This window comes from Falco biarmicus, chromosome 2 (genome assembly GCF_023638135.1).
Source record: "Falco biarmicus isolate bFalBia1 chromosome 2, bFalBia1.pri, whole genome shotgun sequence".
NCBI classification, from domain to species: domain Eukaryota; kingdom Metazoa; phylum Chordata; class Aves; order Falconiformes; family Falconidae; genus Falco; species Falco biarmicus.
The window spans coordinates 30,841,985-30,865,393 of record NC_079289.1 but is presented as its reverse complement, the minus strand read 5'-3'; the positions used below and the strand labels follow the sequence as shown (position 1 = coordinate 30,865,393).

The 23,409-nt window shown below is 40.8% G+C and overlaps 2 protein-coding genes across 7 annotated transcripts in view; both read left to right on the top strand.

Annotated features, from left to right (window-relative positions):
* The window catches only part of FNDC3A (fibronectin type III domain containing 3A), a 127,185-nt gene extending 107,917 nt beyond the window's left edge, over nucleotides 1-19,268 (top strand). For 5 of the 6 annotated variants that reach the window (XM_056327037.1, XM_056327038.1, XM_056327039.1 and 2 more), the window contains 11 exons: nucleotides 711-779; nucleotides 2,109-2,227; nucleotides 4,175-4,280; nucleotides 4,383-4,558; nucleotides 5,642-5,755; nucleotides 8,585-8,734; nucleotides 8,818-9,101; nucleotides 11,031-11,240; nucleotides 12,638-12,804; nucleotides 13,441-13,568; nucleotides 16,775-19,268. In XM_056327037.1, coding sequence (XP_056183012.1) covers nucleotides 711-779; nucleotides 2,109-2,227; nucleotides 4,175-4,280; nucleotides 4,383-4,558; nucleotides 5,642-5,755; nucleotides 8,585-8,734; nucleotides 8,818-9,101; nucleotides 11,031-11,240; nucleotides 12,638-12,804; nucleotides 13,441-13,568; nucleotides 16,775-17,089 — 1,838 coding nt within the window. In that variant the 3' untranslated portion in view covers nucleotides 17,090-19,268. The remainder of the gene's footprint in view (nucleotides 1-710; nucleotides 780-2,108; nucleotides 2,228-4,174; nucleotides 4,281-4,382; nucleotides 4,559-5,641; nucleotides 5,756-8,584; nucleotides 8,735-8,817; nucleotides 9,102-11,030; nucleotides 11,241-12,637; nucleotides 12,805-13,440; nucleotides 13,569-16,774) is intronic. The other variant, XM_056327041.1, reaches the window with a different exon arrangement.
* On the top strand, nucleotides 17,786-22,518 carry MLNR (motilin receptor). Its single transcript, XM_056327764.1, is given in 6 exon segments — nucleotides 17,786-17,798; nucleotides 19,532-19,814; nucleotides 19,816-20,081; nucleotides 20,084-20,177; nucleotides 20,179-20,225; nucleotides 22,086-22,518. Coding segments are annotated over 6 exon segments (1,020 nt in total). The 3' UTR covers nucleotides 22,403-22,518.
* The last annotated feature ends 891 nt before the right edge of the window (nucleotides 22,519-23,409 follow it).

The window sequence follows — 23,409 nt, the reverse complement described above, 5'->3', positions numbered from 1 at the left end:
TCATGGCAGCAGTACCTTTCTGTGTTGAAGTATCATACTGTCTTCATGTTTGTTTAGAATGTTGTTTTTCAACATCATTTTAATTCTGCTGCTCTCTAAGTCAGCTCTGAGAAAGAGTAGTAGGATTATATGTCAAAGATAGGTCTGTAAGTTCGTATCTTGTACATGAATATTGTACCAGGGAGGATATTGCACTCAATTTCTAGTGATGCATTAAAAATTTAAGAGGTTATCAGTGTAGAATTCCTGGCTTCTGTTCTCTCCCAAAATACTGAAGTTTTTGAAATCCTGTCCTTAAATAATTTTGAAATATTCTTCTATGCAAATCAGTATGATAATAGTCTCCTGTCTGTAATCCATATTACAGGACCATTAAGATCTATGTCCCTGAAACCTTAATCAGGCGGCCTTCCATGGCACTTCAGACTAATGGAAATGTTTGCTGTGGCATCTCCCAGGTGCCTGATTAACTTGTCACTCTTCACTGTGGAGTATGCAGTAAGGTTGTGAGCTGGCAGCTTCACGTAGTGGAGAATAAGTGATTTGTGGCTGTCCTGAACTGGGATGCTAGGGCTAGCTAGGATGCTATCTGTCTAAACAATCACCCATCTCCAGCCAGCTGTTGATTTTTCCTTTGGTAAATTTCTTTCCAAAAGCTACAAAACCATTTAATTTACATCACTTAGTTGGAATGTTGCTGTTGTTTATAGATCCGCCAAAAGACAATGGAGGAGCAGCAATAAATATGTATGTTGTGGAAATGTCTGAAGGCTTAAATGGTAAGCATTGGGAGCGTCTGTTGCAATCAGCTGTGGTTTTTTCTGCATGTGTGTGCTTGTGGGAAGAGTAAAATGTGTATTATCATAGGGAAAGTTATTGCAAGGAAGTGCCATCAAAAAAATAGGAATGATGATGCTCATATACATGAGGTTCTTTTTCTCTGGCTTAGAAAGAGGATGCCACAGAACTCTGCATCAAAAGAGATGCTCCATGTCTGACATTAATTAGATGTATTCTGTTTTAGAAATGAAATGAAACATTACAGACATTTTAGGGCAAGATGACAGGGCCATGTAGCTTTGTTGGTTGTATGACAGATGAAAGAAAAACTAGTGCTTCATTTGTCACTTTTAAAGGAGAACAGTGATGCAGTTGGGATAACTGTTTCTGCTGTTTGCTTTTCTGTCCTTTCTTACGGAAGGGAAATTAACGATATTTCTGAACTGGACATAAAGCTGTCCAGCTAAATTATTTAAAAATCCAGGCCTCTTCAGTAGCCTCATTGATTTCAGAAACATAGTCACATTGAGAATGCAAGTTTATGCTTCTCCAGTGCTGTTTCTGGTTGAGACAGCGCACTGTCCCCAAATTGTAATGGCAGCCTGTGTGGTTCTTCGGATAATTAGTCTATCACTTTCCTTACTCCATCATGTGTCCGTATAAAGTCACTTTTGGGATTACTTAATAGAGCCTTTCGTGCAGGTTTAGTGAGCTGTGCATTACATTTCATTCCCAGCGCTCCAAATTCTGTGACGTATTGAGTTGCTGGAGATCTAATTAAAAGTCCCCAGGTTCCCTGCTTAATCTGTTTAATAAGAGAGAGAATGCTCAAAGTTTCTCATATAAGAGTCTGGCTGAGTAAGAAAGAATGAAATCAGTATTTCAGATGGTGCTAGGCCGTTTAGGAATAAAACAAATTTTATCAATTGTAAACTGTAGTTACAGTCTGCAAAATGAATGTTGTAATTAAAAGCTTCTTTTCCGTGGAAGATTTTGCTTTCGTATCTCCTATCCGTTTGGTTATGATGTTTGAATGTGCTTACTGGCCCAGTAATAACTACTTCATTAAAAGTACATTCTCTCCTAGTTAATGTGAAAACAAATAATGAAGAAATTTCACTTCAGAATATCTGCATAAATTTACCTAGGAAACTGTCTTTATTAAATGATTGGATTCTTTTGCCAGGAAACTCAAAGCAAGCCTTAATTTTTTTTATAAACATCAGGCACACACTTACTTAATGAAGCAAGGATACCTGCTGTGTCTGGTACTGAAGTGTGGCAAATTACACCTTGGTTCATGGCAAACTTACTCCTGTACCTTTCAGGAAACAAATGGGATACAGTCTACAGCGGAGCTGCGAGGGAACATGTGTGTGACCGACTAAATCCTGGCTGTTCCTATCGGTTACGTGTATATTGCATTGGGGAAGGAGGACAAAGCACGGTAACATGAGCTAATATTTGTATTAAATAAATTTCTCTCTTTAAGAAAATCTGGTCCACTAGTTAATAAGCAAAAACTGTACAGAAATGCCTCGGAAAATAGCCATAATTAGTACCTAAAAAAAGTTCCAGTACTGATGCACAGTGTTTCAAGTTTTTGCCCGCTTCTTAAAGAATTAAATGTGAATGTTCTCTGATACTCTAGTTTGTTTAAAGTGATTTTTCTTATTTACAGAAACAGATGCTATGTCTTTTACTATGTGATACATTGATAGAATGTCATTTCCTAACGCCTAACCCAAGACAACAATGGAAATTTAGTATTTTCCATGTGATCAGTGGAGTATCCTGTCTGAGCAGCCAAGCCAGCCCAGCAGGCAGGGGAGGGCAGTGTTTCCTTAGGCTTCACAGGTTGTGCTCCGTGGGCATTTCCCGTGCTGCCTTAGCCACCGTCAAAATGTTTACATTGTCCTACTTTTCACTGTTTCCAGGCAATTTGACGTGTCATACTATCCTCCCTCATATATACACATTACATACACACACACACTTGCGCTGGCACTTCTGTGGTGTAGTTCAGCCTCCGGTGCCAAAATCTCATGCTGTATTCTTCTCTCTCTTCTCCCCAGCAGCAAGTGTAACAAAGCTAGCCTTGGCTCTCTACAGAATTCCAGCAGGGCTTCACTGTCAAGCTGATCTGAAAATCTTGGTGTTTGCCATTTCTTTCCCAGCCCCCTTTAGTATCTTCCTCCGCATAGAAGTCTCCTGCAAAGATAGCCTTGCCCACAGCCACCTTGTCTTAAGAGTAAATCTGGGCTCCATCAGTGCTGGCTCAGCTGCGATGCTTTCCCCTCACCATAGCTCAGCTCGCTGTTGTTGGGGAAGGGAGAAGGCAGTATACTTCCCAGCCACCTAACCACAAGTGCATGTATGCTGTTGGAGACTTTCACTCTGCCAACCTCCCTCCCCGCAGCCTAACCCCATTAATTTAGAATAAACATTACTGAGTACCCAAGAGAAAATAACTTTCAGAAAGTCCTGATACTTTCTGAAAGTGTCAGAAATCAACAGAAGAATAATAAAGATGTAATTAAACTTTTCTGTAGCTTGTCATGGACATAAGCCTCCAGAGAAACATTCTGCTTTTTAAGTAGAATGAGTTGTTCAGTGCAACAGTACATTTCAAAGGAACTGAAAAGCAGCAGAGCTTCCAATCCACTCTTTCTGAAGCATATGTAGAAAGTTGTGAAATGAGACTCTACAATGCATCTCTTTTGTAAACTAAAAGGCTTACTAACTTCACATTTCTTCTGTATCACACTGAAGCTAATAACCCCGCACTGTCTCTGACTCATTTCTGTCTGCATCCAGAGCAGTCAGTGCCATCTGCTGCTTGTTGTTACGCTATTTATTTTTGCACACGTTTCAAATCAGAGGTGGAAGTTTGTTGCACATTAAGTATTACTAAGCAATGAAAAAGTTGGAATCTCATTTTTTAATCTCTTCTGAATGACATTTCTGCCCACTTCTGCTTTCTGAGAGTTATTGCATGGAAAATATACAGCCCTTAGATTAAAGTTTTAGAAATCATTAAACTGCAGTTTGATGGAAAAGAGAAGAGTTTACATTGAACAAGTCATATTTCAAGCATCTATACTACGTTTGCACCAATAATTAACCACTGTTTTTAATTCTGCCCCCCGTCTGTGTGCCAAAACAAAAAAGCAAAAGTGAATTCTGTATATTCTCTGATTACTGTAGCATGTTTTATGTAAGTATCATGAGAAATACATACCAGATCACTTAAGCATCTTCATGTATTTTGAAGATGTAGTTCAAATAATGGAAGATTCTGTTTCTTACTCAAGTATTTGCCTTTACTTGTGGCGTAATTTGATAGTGTTTGTTTTGGCCTAGATGACTTCATTAATCTATCTTTCCTTTGTAGGCATCTGATTCTTTATTGGTGCAGACACCAGCAGTGGTTCCTGGTCCATGCCAGCCTCCAAGGCTACAGGGTAGACCAAGAGCAAGAGAAATTCAGCTGCGCTGGGGTAATTCTATTACAACTGTTAAGAGTGTAAGGGATCTAAATGTGTTATGTGTTAAAATTAAACAAGCTTTTCATTCTTTCTTTCTTTCTTTCTTATTTTTAGGACCACCTCAGGTAGATGGTGGTTCACCCATTACTTGTTATGGTCTGGAAATGTTTCAGACAGAAACCAATGAACACAGGGAAGTTTACCAAGGCTCTGATGTTGAATGCACAATAGGCAGCCTTCTTCCAGGGAGGATGTACAACTTCAGACTGCGAGCAGCTAACAAGGCTGGGGTAAGGAGGCAGTCTGAAACGAAATTAGTTCCAGAGACTGCAATTACTATTAAGGATCTTCTCTTTTAAAAGAAGCATTTAACAGTAATTCTAAAATTGGGATTTCCCATTGTATTCATTTGATTCATGTAGCTTATTGTGTGTCAGAACAGTTAGTTAAACAGTTTATAATAAGAGGGGGTTTAAATGAAGGGAAAAGAAAATAGCTAATTATGTCGTATCTGGATAATAGCATTGGGAAGTGGTTAGGATATGCCAAGTAATTTATCAAAGCATTGTTGCAACTTTAGTATTCTTATGTGAAGTAAAACAGTAAATTGTTTTCTGTATACAGCTTTGTAAATTGATTGACATTCATTTTTACGGCTGTTGGTATTCTAGAACATAATAATTGGCGTTTCCTGACTGCTTTTTAAATTTTGTTTAAGTTCTGAGTACGTGTTCTGTCAGATACAAGACTACTTTCTCTATTTGGAGTCTTAAATGTGTTTCAATAAATTGTTGCTGTAGAACAAGCTATTTAATTATGTATCCAAAGTCCTAACTCAAAGACAGAGAGGCACATCTGCTTGCATTTGTTCAATAACATTTTCTTCATAAAAACTATCAGGACCAGTTGATGCTGTGGAGAGGTCTGCAGCTTAAGGCTTTGAAGCACTGACCTAACTTTTTATCTGCCCCCTGCAAAGAGTGATTTATAGCTCAAGCATTGTTTGAATCCTTTATTTCTTTTAGATAGATATAAATAGGCAGTTACAAAGTGTGTTATGTTACAGTGCAGCCATCATGTAACTTCAAAATAAGGATTTGGACGGCACTTCCCTGTTTTGCCTGAGAGTTTGAAGTGTCAAACTTATTCATTTATTTTATATTGGTGTAGAGAAGAAAGAGTGTTGCGGCTATTCTGGAGAGTAGTCAGATACTGAGATAAATCCTGAATCCACAGTCTGCAAAGCTTTATTTTATAAGCAAGTAATATAAATTTTCAGGTTGCTGTTATATGTCCCTACTATGGTAAACTGTTATTTAAAAAGTAGTAATTTTGTTTTTACAATTTAGTTGTATCAACTCCCTTTTTAATAGTTTGGACCTTACTCGGAAAAATGTGAAATAACTACGGCACCTGGACCACCAGATCAGTGCAGGCCCCCTCAAGTGGCATGCAGATCTGCTGCCTGTGCTCAGGTGTTGTGGGAGGTAAGAATGCCACGTTACACCTGTCATAACACAATTGTCTTCTACATATTATTAAGTTCAACTTTAAAAGCATAAGACTGTATTTTGATCACATTCTTAAACGTACCTACCTGATTATCCAATTCTCAGTAGGTAAAGTCTTAACGTAATTCATCACACAATTATATGACAGCTGTAAGCTGGCAGTCTGCAGGTACTTGAGATGTTACTTTGCTCTTTTGTTGTAAGAGATTTGCTACAACTGCTGCATTTCTGATTGATGCAGGCTCTTCTTAAAATTTTTCTGTAATGTAGTTATCTTTCCTCAGGGCAAATATTTCCACATAATACAATAGATTATTGTGCATTTGCTGTTTTTATAATATGATCTGATTCTATATAATTACATCAGTGATAATGTAGCAAAAGCCTCACAGACTTCCTATAATCCCATAGTATTTAGATGCCTGATTAAAAAAATGCAATACATAAAAATTAAGCTTGTAAAAAGGAAGATTCTGCCTGGGAATACTGTTTAAACACAGCTTTTCAGTGGCTTGAGACAGACTGAAGTATCTGAGTTACAGAACTATACAGAAAAAGAAGATTAAACTGTTTTACCTGGAAGATAAGAGTTCATGCTTTCTACTGGGTATGTCAGAGGAGCTCTCCTTAAATGTCTACAAGGCAAAGGTTTTTGAAGAAGTTTCTTACAATGTTCAGGTGGGATTAATTTGACTGATGTTAGGTGCCTGCTTTATAGATCATGGAGTAATTGAGGTGGACCTCTAGATGTCATTTAGTTCAACCTTTTTCTAAGAGCAGAGCTAACTTCCACTTAGGTCAGATTTCTCAGGGCCTTGTCAAGTTTTACTTATCTCCAAGGGTGAAGATTCTGCAGCTTGGTAAAGCTATCTCTGGGCAAACCCTCTCATGCTGTAGCATTTTTTTTCCTTTATGTCTACTCAAAGTATCCTTTAGTGCAGGTCATGACTCTTGCCTCTTGTCTTGCCACTGTGCCACCTCTGAGAAGAATTTGACATTTTCTTTGTACCTTTCCAGTAAGTCATTTAAGGCAATAGTAAGATCTCCCCTTAGCCCTATCATCTTAATATCAAATAAGCCTTACCTTTTTGTTGTGTGTTGCACTCCACCTTTGTGGCCCTTCACTGGACTTACTCCATTACGTCACTGTCTGTCTCGTGTAGGGGAGCCCAAGATGGGACACAGTACTGGAGATGCATCCTCACAAGTGCTGCGCAAAGGGGAATCATTAGTCCTTTTAGCCTTCCTGCTGCTCTTTTGCTAATGCAGCCAGTATGTAGTTCACCTTCATCAGATATATATTGCTGACTCACAATCAGCTTTCTTACCAGGACACAGAGGTTCTTTTTTGGTGAAGTTGCTCCTCAGCCTGTACCGTTCTACGCCAGATCCAGGACTTTGTGTTGCCTTTGTCTTAGTTGAACTTCCTGAAGTTTGTATCAAATGCTGCTTGTTGAAATTCCTCTGGTAGCCATACCCTTCAGCATTTGAAATGCTTTCCCCCAGTTTGTTGTCATTTCTGCACTTGTTGGCTTGGATTGCCCTGCTTCTGTTAAGATAAACTCCTTTGGATCTACAGCAGGAACAGCGGTAACATAGAGAAATTACTCTGTCTTCACTGACAGTTGCACAGCCATCCACAGCTGCATTAGTTCTCTCGCCAAACACATCTCGTTGTAAATGAGAGAAGGGGAAGGGAGTCCTTACCAGCCACAGCTCAAGAGCATCAACTGTTATCTTTTGAAATGCTGTTTGTATTCCGTCACTTAGCTTTACAAAGCCTAAGGCTGGAAATAGCAAATACTTTTCTTTTAAGAGAAGGGTAAAGAAAAAAAAAAACATGTTTTGGAACAATTATTATGTGCACCTGGGTGTGATTGCCATCTTGGAATATTTAATCCAAAACAGCAGCACCATTTTTTTTCCTGTTTCCTTCAGGATCTAAGAAATTTTTTGGTGGGGGTGGGGGGGTGCAGGGCAATGTTTGGCTTTTTGGTTGGCTTTTTCTTTATGATTTCATTGACTGCTGATACATTTCTGTAGTCTTGTATCTTAGTCTGGCACTGGTACATGTGATTTTAACTGTACTTCAGTTAATTATTTATAAGGAGTATTAAAACCATTCAACTCCCAAAATTGGGAGGCTTGTTTGGATTCCTGGGGCAGGTAGTGAGGAAAAACAGGCTACTGGAGCAGGTGTTTCAGTCCAGGTCTGTGGTGTTGCTTAGGTGTCTCTCCCAGTTGGTTCACAGCTCTATCCTGGGAAAAGGCAGAGTGCACAATGCTTCCCACTGTGCTCGCAGCCTAGTTTCTATGCACTAGAGCCATGACACGCTCCAAAGGAAGAGTCCTTTAATCTTGTAAGGATTTTGCATGTTGTGTGTTTCTGCAGTGTGCTTTTGCATATTGTCATCCCTGCGCTATAGACCCAATAGACCCAGTCGGTGAAAACTCCAGTACCCTAAATCACCCTGTCAAGAAGACCATCTCTTGCCATTGACTGTTCAGGCTCTTAAGCCAAATGCCATATGCCAAATGATTCCTGTATTTAACAACTGAAATCACAATTAACTTTGTATAGAGTAGTCTCTGCAACGGTAAATAGTGTTTTTAAAGTATAGGTGACCCAAGGCCAGTAGTGCATTCTGATTTATTTGTATTGTACTAAATCAAAAATCTGCAAAGAAGTGGGAGAGTAACATTCCTGTGGGGGAAAAAAACAATAAATATGTGGAGAGTTCAGTTTGTTTGTTTGTTTTTTCAGTCAGTGAATTTAACTTCTAACTGTTTATATCCATTTTAAAGGTTCCAGTAAGTAATGGAGCTGACATCACGGAGTATCGACTGGAGTGGGGTGGTGTGGAAGGATGCATGCAGATCTCTTACTGTGGGCCTGGGCTCAGCTGTGAAATGAAAGGGCTTTCGCCTGCCACTATATACTATTGCAGGGTTCAGGTATGGCGTAAAACTATTGTTAGTGACATTGGGAAATGGGAATTGACCCTGCTGTGGAAACATGGTCTCCTTTGCGTTTGCAGGCAGTGAATGTTGCAGGCGTGGGCCCTTTCAGTGAAGTAGTGGCGTGTATGACTCCAGCCTCTGTACCTGCAGTTGTGACTTGTCTTCGGGGACTGAGTGAAGATGAAGTTGAAAGTCCGCACTATTCTCCTTCCACATGCCTTGCTATAAGCTGGGAAAAACCTTGTGACCATGGATCTGAAATCCTTGGCTACAGCATAGATTTTGGAGATAAGCAGCCAATAACTGTTGGGAAGGTTCTGACCTGTATTATAGATGGCTTACAGCCGGATACTACCTACAGGTATGCCATGCACAGCTACTTGACAGCCTACTGTTTCTTCCTCCAGAGCAGAGTCTTTCTTTGTTTCCTTGTATTTTTTGTTCTCTGCATTACTCTCTGAGAAGCATTAGTACATGGGCATGGAGCAAAAGGAAGTTTTGTAATGATGATCATCATAAATAGATGAGCTGTGCTGGTTTTATTTGCTTTCAAGAACAGTTTATGTTAGTTTTGTATTGTTGCGCCTGTCTTATTAATGTGTCGGTTTAAATGAATTCAGATTACAGATTCAGATTCATAACTTTTTTGGACTGGTTGCTTCATAGATAGATGACCTCTAATCTGTTTGACAAGATAAAATCCATCCAAGGAAGGGCCATGTCCAGTCTTTGACTGGATTGTCTGATGTAATGGCAGCTCATCACAACTTGCAATGCCTTTTCTGCAGAAGTAGCAAGTATTTGTATGACAGTCAGCATGAAGAGTGGTGGTTTGAAAATCTGTCAATCATTATTACATTTTTTGAAGAATTTTATTTGCTGAAATCATCCCTTTAGTTTGGCCTAATGGTTATGGGAAAATATGAGTGTAAAAATCAATCATTCTACTGGAGGGTACTCTACATTCCTGTTACCAAAACATGTCCTCAGTTTTAAAACTTAGAGGAGAATGCCAGTCCCACTGAAGTCAGAATTTAAGCCCACGCTTATTTCAGTATAGTTAGGATATCATCTAGCTATGAACTTTTCTGAATCCTTAAAGATGCATTTTTACTTTTTTAATGCTGTATGTAAGACTACAGTGTTTCTGTGTCTTACAAGTATTTAACAATAATGCCAGCAATTTGAAGAGCCATTGCTCTCTGTGTCAACAAACTGAAAAAAGAGAAGCTGCTATTGCAGATACTTCAGTATTTCTACCCACAAAAGTGCTTTTATAGGATACACTGTCAACTCTTCATGCAAATAAAAAATTGCAATTATTAACTTTAGTTCTGTTCTATAATAAGGTAACATAACATTCAGTATTACAGTAGTGAAGGAGAAATATTTATTCATAAGCCTGCACACACTACTTTAGACAAAATGTTAGTCTGCAAAATGAGATTTGGCACATTTGGTGTTCTATGGCTACATGTGAGATGTGTGAAGAGTCTCAGATTTCTCTCGTTGCTGCTTTTTTTCTTTTAGAAATAGATTTCTTGGCTACTTCTTTTAATTCTTACTTGTAAACCTAATTCCAGCATTCTTTTCCATGGAGTATCAAAAAAAAAAAAAATTATCCCTGAATTTCAAGTTCTACAGACCCTAAGCCATTTGCCCTTTGACTTCTAGTTTCCCCCTCTCCCTTTCCAAACAGACCCAAGATGGCTTGTGTTTGCAGGCACCCAGAGATGTGTTACCAGTGAAAACAGCAGGAGAGGTGGCTGGGCACCGTCACTTTATTTTCACATGAATTGGATCTTTTTCAAAAAGCCTGTAAAACTTTCCTGTAGTCATCCTTGAACCCACCTGCTGTGATAGCCAAAGATACCGATTCACCTCTTTTGGATGGGGGGGGGGGGGGGGGCGTTACCTTCCCTCATCTCTCCAGTGTGTCTTATCAAAAATTTTGGTACAAGGCCTGCAGGGTCAGGAGGATGGTCCACTCTTGAAGTAGCTGATAGAGTTTTTGCATCTTTTCGCTAATGTGAATGATGCAAATTGCTAACATACTTTTATTTTGAATTGATCCAGCTCCTTAAAACGTGGCACGGAAAATGATACTCCTGCATATTCATGACAGTCTATCAAAGCATAATGCTGATAAAAACCTTCATTGTAGAAAGTACCGTCTATTTGGTACCATTAATCTCTTGCATGTAAATGGTGGAAATGATCAGTTGTTTTTTAGAATGAATAATTTCAAGTTAATTTTCTCTCCCTCTCTATGGCTGCCGCCCCCAACTAGAGTACGAATTCAAGCCCTAAACAGTCTTGGAGCGGGTCCTTTCAGCCACACCATAAAACTGAAAACAAAGCCTCTCCCCCCGGATCCACCTCGCCTGGAATGTGCTGCATACAGTTCTCAGACTCTCAAGCTGAAGTGGGGAGAGGGAACTGCAAAAGCGTTAACTGACTCCATTCAGTACCACCTTCAAATGGAGGATAAGAACGGAAGGTTGGTTTGGCATCGCTTTAATCTGCCCTGTATCGCTCTGGTCTGATGCTTGGGAGATGGCAGCAAAGGGCAAAATTCCATATGTTTTGCTGAATTTGCAACAGATACAGGAGGTCATCTCGTCTAGCAAGGCAAGAAGAGCTCTAGAGATCTGTGCTGGGAAGTACAAGATTAAAAACTTCATAATTTTTTATTTATAGTTCAATATGAAGAGTTCAATGAATTGTTCTGTACCAGCACACTTTTCTCTGTTCTGCATTTGGTTAAGTATTTTGTCCAAGTCTCGTCTAATCAGTCTCGTGGATTTTACATACTTAATATTGGAAGGGGTGAATTCTTTACTCTCTGTTGTCTTTATACGCAATTATTTTTAGTGGAAAACAAAACTCACATAGTATACTTTATTATTTTAAGGGATCCCTTCTCTCATGTTAAATCAGAATGTAAGTTGAGATGGTACAGCAAATACCTTTGCCTAAATGGTAAAATGAACAGTACTGCTACACTGTGTCTCATGTCTAAATCTCTTGACTAGCTTTAGCTTGACAGTGAGACAAAATAGATCTGCTAGGTGAAATTGCTCTGCTGTAAGGAGAAAAAGAAATTGGGCTCTTAACTGGAAAGAAATTAATTGCCATTACCAAAGACTAGGACATGTGCAGGTACCTGTATTAAATTTAAAAGAAAAGAAAAAGCTGAAGTAGATGATAACCCCTGCAGAAAGAGATAAAACTTGTGCTGTGTCCTGGGGATACCAAAACTGAAAATGAAATGAGAGCTGCCAAGATCAGTCTTCGTAAGAGTTGTAACATGAAGGAAAGTGGCCGGTCTACAAAGCTCTCAGAATGGGACTTGGATTGTGCTACAACTGTGACTCTGGCCTCCTGTGCAGATTTGAGTGAGCTTCATCAGTCACCCATCTCTGACAAGGATGAACAAGAGCAGTTGGATCATGACCCTTTCTTAGGTGTAGTGTTGCAAAGAGCAAAAAGCTAAAACCTAGTTACCTGATTTTTGAAAAGCTAAAGGTGTTGGAGGAGTACATAGCACACAAAAAGAAGCAGTGTACGCAGCTCATTGAGAGACAGGGCTGCTGTCCTTTCCCATTTCTGTTTCAAGCACTGAAGGGTTTCTGAAAATGCTTAGGATCATTTTTGCCAAGACACAATCCGTAGCACTCTGTGTAAAGGAGATGACATAGGAAATAAAAATTCGGTGCTGGAAAGTGAGTTTATTGTTTTATAATAATGCCAGAACATTGTTTTAACTCTGAAATAAGTATTTCTGGACTTCTCCTTAGATTCTGGGAAATTATGGGAATAGGTTGCAAGACAATTCTGTAGCTACTTTGGAAGTCCTTTTCTGTGTTTAAAATAAGCTACTCTTTCCATTTTCAGGTTTGTATCCTTATACAGAGGACCATGTCACACATACAAAGTACAAAGGCTGAGTGAATCTACGTCATACAAATTTTGTATTCAGGCATGTAATGAAGCTGGTGAAGGTCCCCTTTCTCAAGAATATGTTTTCACTACTCCCAAATCTGTTCCAGCTGCCCTAAAAGGTAAAGGTGCTGCTTCTTTCTTTTGGAGGGTGGGGGGATGCCTGGTTGTTTTCGGTATTGTTGTACTTGGGGTATTTAGAATGCTAACCCCTTTTCCAAGTGCAGGTAGGGATAGTAAGGGAATGCTCCTTTCATGTAATTGCCTAAAGCCTAAAATATTCGCTCCAAAAATGAGAGACTTGGAGTTGATTCATTCTTTGTTATAAGGTTTGTACTTTGAATCCTTGCTTACCAGGAGAGAGTGACCAGGCTATTACGGTAATTTGAGGTGAAAATTCTCCCTAGCATGTTTAGAATAATCTTAAACATAGCAGCTTTTTGTTGTTGGTTTGTTTTGTGGTTGGTGGTTTGGGGTTTGGGGTTTTTTGGGGGGTGGGGGCGGGCGGGCATACAGTATACACTTGCAGTCACCAAATTTTACTTGCTTTCTCTTGGATGATACCTAAACTAGCAATAGAGACCTATGTGAATTTGTTGTTCCAGAAAATTTTGTAGGAAGAACACAATTGAATGAATCTTTTGTTTCTCTGAGACAAAATAGCAGAAAGAATACGGAATTTTACAAGATGTTAGAATATAGCATGAAGTGATGGGGAAGGCTGAGCTAGCTGTCACTTCTGTGTTTTCTGCCTTCAGCACCAAGGATAGAGAGAATAAACGATCACACTTGTGAAATCACATGGGAGGTTCTGCAGCCCATGAAGGGTGATCCGGTTATCTACTGTCTTCAGGTCATGGTGGGAAAAGACTCAGAATTCAAACAGGTATGATGTTTTTAAGTTACTGTATTTTCCTTTGATTAGTTATTTGTGGTAACTAGTTTAGATTAAAGATTATTGTGTTTCAGTATGCTAACTTTTTTTACTAAATAATATAAGGTATTATCTCCTAAAATCATTGTCATAGAGAAAAGAGATTTATTTAATAGAAATACTTACTGCAGTAAGTTGCAGGCTCTCTGTCCTACAGTGATCTTTACTAGATACAGCTTGATCCCTCAAGTGGTGAGGAAATTGTCCGCTAATGGGAAGAACTGGCAAAAAGGAAACATCCACCCAATGGTACAGAATTGAGACTTGCAAGGAAAAGAACAAAGGATTCTCTTTGCACTCAGCTGGTTGATGGCAGTGAACAATATTGTAAAAGCTTTGATTTTATCAAAGTCATACTCCTGCACAGAGAACTGCAGATAGGAAGGACCTCCTACTTATGCAAGGTGGACATTCAGGTGTAGAGAAACTTTTTAAATGTAATTCAGCAATTAGTTTTTTACCATAGGACCATTTCAGTTTAACAACAAGAGGTGAGCAGTTGAGAGCGTGTTTTAATTTCAGGTTTGATTATCTAAACATGCAGTTCAAAACGCCAAGCTACAAATTAGTGTGCATTTATAAGAGGATGTGCAGTGCTAATTTTGCTTCCCTATAAACAGTCTGGTAATTGACATGAAATTAGCCCCTTGGAAGCTCTGTTTCACACTATTAAGTAAGCAGGTTTCCTTCCAGAAAGGAAACACAATTAATTCTGGTATATTATAATTTTATTGTAGGTCAATATTAAATAAGTTTTGCCTATGCTTTGGTAGATTATAGGCCTTAATAGTTTCATAATTCAAACTTTCAGTGTTGTGCTGTGTTTGTTATGTCCATTTGCTAAATTTTTCAGTGAAAGGTGAACCATAATCCAAGGTGTTCATTACCTTGCTATGTGAACATTCTTTAATTGTAACTTGAAAATTGTAAATGCAACATTAAATATATAAGTAGGGCATGGTCAAGCATTGCTTCTAGATATGGAGTCAAATCACACTTTGATTACCAGTGTGCATTGCTAAAGGAGCTGGACAAGAAAATAAAGGTTACACTTTAAGCCTGGAAAAAACAAAGTAGACTGAGGTGCGTGATTCCTTTTGCGTCTCCAGAGCAGTTCAGCACAGTAAATTGAAATAAAATGAGAAGATTAGTTTGCAAAAATTAAAATTGTAACAGTCAAGAAGTAAACACCATGGGAACAGTCTAAGATACTTAGACACAATGGTGACAGTTTTCTCTGATGCGGACAAAAGGTAAACTGCCTGGAAGTCCACTCGAAGCTGTTTACTACCATTTCCGTTGCAAAACTTCACTCTCCTCCTTCTCCCTGATCAGTCAGCCAAGTTGCTCATGTCATTGGTCCCTTCATGCTTCAGACAAAGTAAGTTAGTAACCTGCTGTTGAGCTATATACATCAGCTATATACATTCTCGAAGATGTTAGTAAGCAACTGTATAAATACCCCAGCAAACAGATTTGAGGGGAAGGCAGCTTCTGGCAAGGCACTGGGGACAAGCAGCTGAGGGCAGCAACCCATGCCAGCTGGAGTAGCTGTAGCTACAGTAGGATGTTTGTCTGTGGCCTGTTTGATGGCGACCAAATGCATGATACAAATTAGCAGAATTTTGAGGAGGCTACGCTTGTGAGGATTTGCCCTGTGTCAGTGTGGGAAAACTTTCTTGAGAGAAAGAAAAGTCTCCGAGTTGTAGATTCCAGCAAAGCTCAGCTGCCTGGCTGCCAGAGGACTTTCTAGGTCTTACAAGTAGCCACAAGCACAGCAAGAGCTTGTCAAACAACAGAACTGGAAGCGATCTCCTGCCTCTTTCATTGTAGCAGTTGGTAGCTTGCATTTGTGAAATGCACTCTAACAGTATGATAACCATAGGGAATGCTTCTGCACGATGTGGGATTTCTGTATCCTGCTACCAATCAAATAAAGCGAATCCAGATAATGGGGTGTCAGGAGAATAGGTGAAGTGGTTTAAAGAGAGAAATCAAATTGTATTTTGCTACCCACCTAATAGCTCAGTACCTATCGGTATACCTATAAACAGGAAATTGCACCTGCATGGGATTTTGTTGGCTCTTACAGGACCTTTATGTAGCTGCAAATTAATTAATTTGAGAAACCAGCATTTAGATTTCACTGAATTCGGCACTCCATGCTGAAGAGTTTTGAACTCAACCAGCCAGCAGAGAGACCCTTGGAGAGCACCCTAAGAAGTCATCTGTGTCTTCGGATCTGATGAAATTAAGACTCACAGAGAGGACTTGTGGCTTTCCTGATACAGTGTTTATTGGGATAAATTATAGTATTTAAAACACACAGTATCTTAACTACAACAGAGTGTGTTGGAATGGATTAGACTTAATGGAGTAGCTCTATACAGAGCTGATTACCTAAAATTCTGTGATAACGATATTGTACGTTACATCCCATGGTGTAGTAGTCACATCGTTAAGTGGTCACTAAAACACCTCAACACTGGGGCTTCTGACAGAGGTTATTTGGTGTGTACTCGTTATGCCATAAAAGCACTTGTAGTTTGTGGCGAATGAAGAGACGGGACGCAGCTTGATGCAAGCAAATGTCAATTTATTGTACAGAAGCACGAGTTTATATACACTTTCAGAAGCTGCGCGTTTTAAACAGATTGGTTCTTGAAGCTAAGCATTGCATACTAGGCAATCCCTGATTGGTGGTTAATTACCATCAATTAACAGCAAGGTGTTACCTTTCCTTGGTGCCATCCTTGGCGCCATCCGTCTCCCGCTCCCCTGTGCTCTGCAGACATGCCTCATCATGTTAATTGTTGTCTAGACAAGCTCGAGCACATTCCCCTCAGCTAACTGATTGCCACGCATGGTCCTAGTTTCCAGCCCGCTCCTGCAGTAGTTCTTTCCTGTGTTTCACCAAAAGAACTGGAGACTTTATCTGGCATTTAAATTGAGTTTGTGAGCTCTTTGTCCACTTCTCATTGCGTGAGTGAGAACACTGGTGAGGAGTCGTCCTTTTTACAGTTACCTTCACCATAAACAGAACCGTACTGAGATACATATGTGTATGTAGGACATTTGTACTGAATGTCTGTCTCTCTTCTTTTTTTTTTTTTTTTTTTTTTTCTTTTTCTCCTCCCCTGCCTCCCCTTTATTGCCAGATTTATAAGGGTCCGGACTGGTCGTTCCGCTACACAGGCCTCCAGCTGAACTGTGAATACCGTTTCCGCGCATGTGCCATTCGACAGTGCCAAGAGCCAGTCGGCCATCAGGACCTGGTAGGCCCCTACAGTGCACCAGTGCTATTCATCTCTCAGAGGACTGAACCGCCGGCAAGCACCAACAAGGACACTGTGCAAACCACAAGGACACAGTGGTCGCAGAGCGACCAAGTGTGTGCTGCTGTCATCCTTGCACTTTTTGCTATCTTTTCCATTCTGATTGCTGTTATCATTCAGTACTTTGTAATAAAGTGAAGAAAAGAGATTTATTTTAGAATGCTGCCCATTACATTTTACTTTCCCATAATCTAAAAGTAATTCTGTTCTCTTGCTTTTACGAAAAACAGGCATTTAGCACCGGCATTGGGACTGATGCAGACCTTTTCAGCCACTTGAAAATGCTTACTGGTAGGTATAGGCTGGCACGTGTTACTAGAACGCAAGCCACAGAGATACAATCTTTTCTTTAATATGCCTTCTTGCAGTACAAACTCTATATGGGGCAGGCAAGCAATGTTTCCTGAAAAGGGTTTGACCAGTAAATAAGAGTGTAAAAATGGTTTCCTGGCCCATGCTTTTAAGGGTTGCTACCATAACAGGGAAGAATGTGTAGATCGCATTTAAAACTTACACTAACAAACTTGTGCTGTATACAATATTAATCTGATGCTGTGAAAGCAATTTAGCGCTGTATTTCTACCTCCTCATTTGTCTTAATTATTTGGGAAGCAGGATCTATGCTGAAAAACAGAAGGGGCTTTTCTCAGGCAGCAAATAATAAACTGGATGGAAGAGTATGCATGAAGGAAGCTTCTTATCTGATAAATGTGGAGTTCTTCACTGCAAGTAGATGTTTTCGAAAGACTGCAAGGGGATGGCACAAGTGGTTTATCTTACCCCCAGGATTTGATGTTTACTTAGAAAAATGGCCTCTTTCACTTCTTAACGAACATGGAAGGGGAGAGTATGACAGAACTTCTTAGACTTATTATTTAAATTGAAAAAACACATTTCCGAACTTGACCTTTCATTGGATGCAGTTTATACAGATGTCTGTGCCCCCTGATTTCGGCTAGTTAATAGGTTTTTGAGACAAAATTCATGACTGAATTTTTGTTGTTTCCCCAGCATTCACTTGCCATATCCACCAGAATCAAGCACTGCCTTTTTTTCGTTTTTCTGTCTTTCTTTCTTTGGGGCACCAAATCAAAGACGAAGTGTAGTAATTTGCACCAGAAAACTTAAAGCTGCTTTTTTCTTGAGATCCTAATGTTTAATGTAATGTCTCTTTGGATACTGTACCAAATTGTTGATTGCATGTGGTTAATGTTGCATTAGAGCACTTTGCAATTGCATAACTCATCAATGTTTTGTGAGCTTGCATTTGTGAGTTACTGAATGACCAGACTGAATTTTTCAAGTATCCCATTGAACATCTTGCTGGATGTCAACGATTGCCAGTGACACAAAGCTTGTAGTGAAACTATCTTTAAAAAAAAAAAAAAAAAAAAAAAAAAATCCTTGTCTCATCACACTTACGTTATTTGTTATACACTTTGTAATTAGCTATTTTTAATTTATTTGAGTTACAAGATAGTGGATCATTAATGACTTCTAGTTGTGTTCAGTTTAGCATTTTTAATGGTATTAAACACTTCTGTCAGTCTTAATAATAATAAAAAAAGGAACCTCTGTCTTGTGCTTTGAAGATCTCTGAAGAATTTCTCTTATATTAGAACGGGCATGTATCGTACTTGTTTATACGTCCAATGATCTGTGCTGTAGAATAACGTTGCCGAGTTTTGTTTGGTTTTTTAAAAAAAAAAAAAGAAATGGCAAAGAACTTGGCCTCCACGTGGTGAGAACGATCTGTCTTTAAAATGTACTGTATGTTTACATTTTATTTTGAATTTGTCATTTGTACGTATAGGCTGATACCTTCCCGCAGGATACCGCGATAACTGATGTTTTCTAGAACCTTCTTAAAAGTGCCATGTTTGGCAGTGCAAATGAGGTTGCGTGTAACAGCCCAGAGATTTCTTACGGTTGAATGTCTAAAACGGTAAGATTTGTTACTACAGTTAATCTGCAGTGACTTATGTTTTTCATAGTAAAATTCAAATGAGCTCCTATTTTTGATAGTCATTTAATAGTGTATTTGCCATTTGAGCCTCAGTGCATATTACTGCATTGAAGACAGTTTTTAATGTAATCTTAATTTTACCTCATATACTGTACATTCCAAAAACAAATTAAAAAAAGAAAAACTCTAAACTTTTTAAAACGTTATAGATACACTACCAAACATATCACTTTACAATTGTACAACGTCGGACTCCATGAAGACGAACCTGTATAGTCTGATAGAAAATACATAAACTATGTAGCAAAGTATCTTTAAAAATCTGTGGAAAATAAAAGTATCATTCTTTTTTGTGGTGGTCAGTCCGTCCTGTCTGCGTGCCGCACCAACACTTCGTCAACAGCAGCCAAGTTTGTAAGTAATGAGCCTCAGACAAAACAGCTCTTCCCTTGCCACGGCGGTGCTGGTGGCGGGGACCCTGTGGGGCACAGGGTGGGCTTGGTGGCCCAGGTAGGGCACAGCCACCCCTGCTGTCCCCTCGGGGCGGGATGGGGATGGGGCAGCAGCACTGCCCGGTGGGGTGCGTGTCCCGCCTGGCAGCTGCAGGGGCTGAGGCGGCCATGTCCCCTGGCACCACCCAGGGTGGCAGTGGGGTGGCAGCGGGGGCGAGCTGTGGCCACTGCTGCCCTGCAATGAGTGGCTGTGCCTGGCGCTGCCACTGTGGGCACTTGTCCCTGTCACAGCCGCCTGCCTGGCACTCTGTGCAGTCAGCGTGGTGGGCAGTGTCCTGATGGTGCTGGTCAGCTGCAGCTACTGCTACATGAAGACCACCACCAACCTGTGCCTGGGCAGCGTGGCTGCCTCAGACCTCCTCATCCTCCTGCCGCTGCCCTTTGACCTGTGCCACCTCCCACTGCCCCAGCGAGGGCTGCACCTGCTGCACCGCCCTCCACATCACCTCACCAGGGACAGCTCCCTGCCTCCCCCTCAAGGCCAGTGTGGTTGTCACCAAGCGCCAGGTGAAGGCTGCCATCAGCACCCTCTGGGCCTTCCACCTTCTCTCCGCCAGACCCTTCCCGGTCAGCATGGAGCAGCCTGACAACAACTTCAGCCGCGAGTGCAAGCCCACCCTGCAGGCCCTGGAGTCAGGCCTGCTGGCCACCATGTTTGGGTCACCACCTCCTACTTCATCCTGGCCATGATCTGTCTCAACATGTACAGCTTCGTCAGCCTGGAGCTGTGGCAGAGGAACACCCACCTGCAGCGTCCTCTGGAAGAAGGGGCACCGCCAGATGGTCAAGGTGGTGGGTGAGTCCCTCCTCCATCCCCCCTCAAGCCGTGGCTGGGGCCAGGACCAGGGCTGGGGAGCCACGGCTGGGGCCAGGACCAGCGCTGAAGTGCCCGCAGCTCCCGGCTGGGGTAGGGGTAGCACAAGGGGACTATCGCAGCCACACCACCGAGCCCTCCGGTGCTCCCTGCCGCTGCTGTGGCCGGGATTTGACTCTCACAGCTGAGACGTCCCCTGGTGCAGCACTGCGCAGCCAGCAGCACGACTGCCTTCTGTAGAAATGCCCTTTTCCTGAATTTTGCCGGGCAGAACTGAGTACAAGGGAGTCTGCAACTTCAGAAAAAGTGGGGTAATATCAGTGGTCTCTTCCAGTGGGCAGCAACACCTCTGGGTAGTAAATTTGTGCTTCTGAAAAATAAGTTTGATTTCCTTAGCAGTCTTATGTAGCTCTCCTAGGGCTAAACCCCCTGGTTGCCCAAGCAGGCTGAGGAACGGCAGCTCAACCCTTCCGAGCCATTTGCAGACAAATCCTGTAACACCAAAGTGCTTCTGGCTGAGGTAGGATGCTGTTCGGTTTCAGTTCATTTTTCTGACTTCTATGTTCACTAGCCTAGTGTCAGGCTCTGGAAAGTTAGAGATTACATCTGCCCCAGGGCACTGAAGTTTGTAGTCACTGATCTGAAGAAAAAAAAAAAAAGGAAAGAAAAAAGGAAAGAAAAAAGAAATCCAACTATTGATTAATAAGCATAAAACAAAATGCCCTGGTCATTTGGGGTTTTTCCTACTTCTTTTACCAGGGATGTAATCAGCTGAATGGAAACAGCATAGCACAAAGAGAAGAAACTAATAAGCCTGGGAGAGTACATTTTGCTAACTTACTTGAGGAGGGTATTTACATTGGAGTAGGCAGGAGGGTTTCCAACAGAAACACCCATCCACGATCCCCTCAGAATCCACTGAACCAGCCCAGTTCCCCCTAACAGAGCCAGCAGCTCTATGTACGTGATGTATTTCAGGCATAAACTTGCTTTGGCTATATCCCTTTTGTTTAAACTTTACGGGATGCTCCATAAATGATCATTTGTTTTACTTGTGTGCATTTATAAATAAAAATAATTAAAAGATGGATACAGTAATACGCTTATTTTATTGTTCCTCATCTGCCTCTGCTATGTTGCCATTGCAAGAGTGTTTGTATTTGGATTTGTTTGTATGTGCTAAAATGCACCAGACTACAAGAACAGCTGGAGTGCCTCAGGCTGGAGATTGTCCAGTCAAACATCTGTCTCCAGCAGTGACTGGGGATACATGTAAGACCTTCAGTGGAAAAAAATTAATAGACCAACAGCACTGCAATGCTTTACGTTAGCAACCACCCCATTACAGCAGTGCTAATTCAGTGGGAGCTCAGGCGACATGTTCAGCATTTAGACTAGTCTTTTTCATTAACGTAGATATGCTAAAGAACAACTCTGTAGCGAATGGAGCTGCTGTGTGCTCCCATAAAAACACATCTTTTTCTTCTTTCATTTTCATACCACATGCACAGCATTACAGACATTGCTGAGGGGAATCTTTGTTGTGCCTGATGCTATTCCACGGATGTGATACCACTGTCAGTTGTTTACATTTTTCTCAGAAAACTCATCTCACAGTTTGGCTGAAGATTTTAGCAGTTATCTTTGAATTAAAAGACTAACGATCAGACTTCATGCTATTCCCATTTTAATGGCACTAAATTGTTGGAAAACCATGATTTCTATGTAACATTTGTACCAGTTAGAAGAACCTGCAAAATCAGCCATGTAAAATTTAGATTACTGGATGGTTGAAAAGTTAACTCACTCCTTAACTATTGCATGTGTTATTTTGTCTTATAGCTGTGGTGGTGGTTCTGGCCTTTGTAATTTGCTGATTGCCTTTCCACAGTGGCAGGATCATATTTATAAATACCCAGGGCACCAGGATGATGCTGTTCTCCCAGTACTTTAATATATTTGCCTTGCAGCTTTTCCACCTGAGCACATCCATCAACCCTATCCTCTACAACCTCACTTCAAAGAAGTATAGGGCAGCAGCCCACAAGCTGCCATTGCCACACCAAGCTGTGGAAAGGGCTTTCATGGTAACAAAAGACACTGGCGGCTGCACAGAGAGTAGCACTAGCACAAGAAATGAGTACGCAACCAGCTTCTGAGACTGCGCCCCACACTTTTCCAGCATTCTCTGCAAGGGAAGGGAACTTGCTTTTCACAGGAGAGTCACAAAAGGATGGACAGTTTGTCAGGGCATGTGGTATTTTATAACCACTTGTATTTTTGTTAACAGAGCAAGCAGGGACCATAAAGCAGTGAGAATGATGCACAACTCATGAAAGATAACTCAGCAGGAAAAGCTGGATTAAGTTGCCGGTAAAACTGTGGTTTCAGTTTATTACATGTCATTGATCACATGTGTTCTGTGCAGTTTCTGGTATTTTCTACAAATCATAACATCAAGGACCCCAAAAGAGGAGGGAGTTTGAGGTAGCTGCTCTCCTTAGGTGCAGTAATGGGTAAAACTCTCGGACAGCCCTTGCATTTTAAAATGGTTTTCTTATAAACAAGATTTTACAAAACACAGCCTTGTAAGGAGATGGATGCAAAAGAACTCACCCACAACCTGGAACATCCTTGTAAGAAGGGAGCATATGTTTTTAGTACCTGGTCTTGTCATCACGAAGGGGAAGTTTCCCAGGTAGTGGCACTGACTCTTCCCTTGGGAAAGGGCATCCTCCGTGCAGCAGCCTCTGGGCTTAATCCTTTTGGTCCGACCCACGCAATCAAGTAAGTTCTCTTATTTATATACTAGCAACCAATCCCCTGTATCTGTAAGAGTTTAGATAATCCTGATCACTTCCTCGTGATAGACCCACAGTGTCTGGTAAATGTTAACGTAACGCAGTGGAGACATACCGCTATGTACTGCACTTACAAATAATACACCAAGTTAACAATCTCGCCACAAACAAGCCCCATCACTGAACATGCTGGACTGCACCCAGGACTTACTGCACTGAGAGTCAAAAACCAGTTCACTACCTTCGCTCCAAGGACTTTAAATACAAACTTAAACTATATGATTTAGGAAGGAGCCTTGTTGTGAGAAAGAGCTAGAAGGAGCTGCAGTATCGGTTTCTCCAGAGGGCCATTTCACCTGTGCATT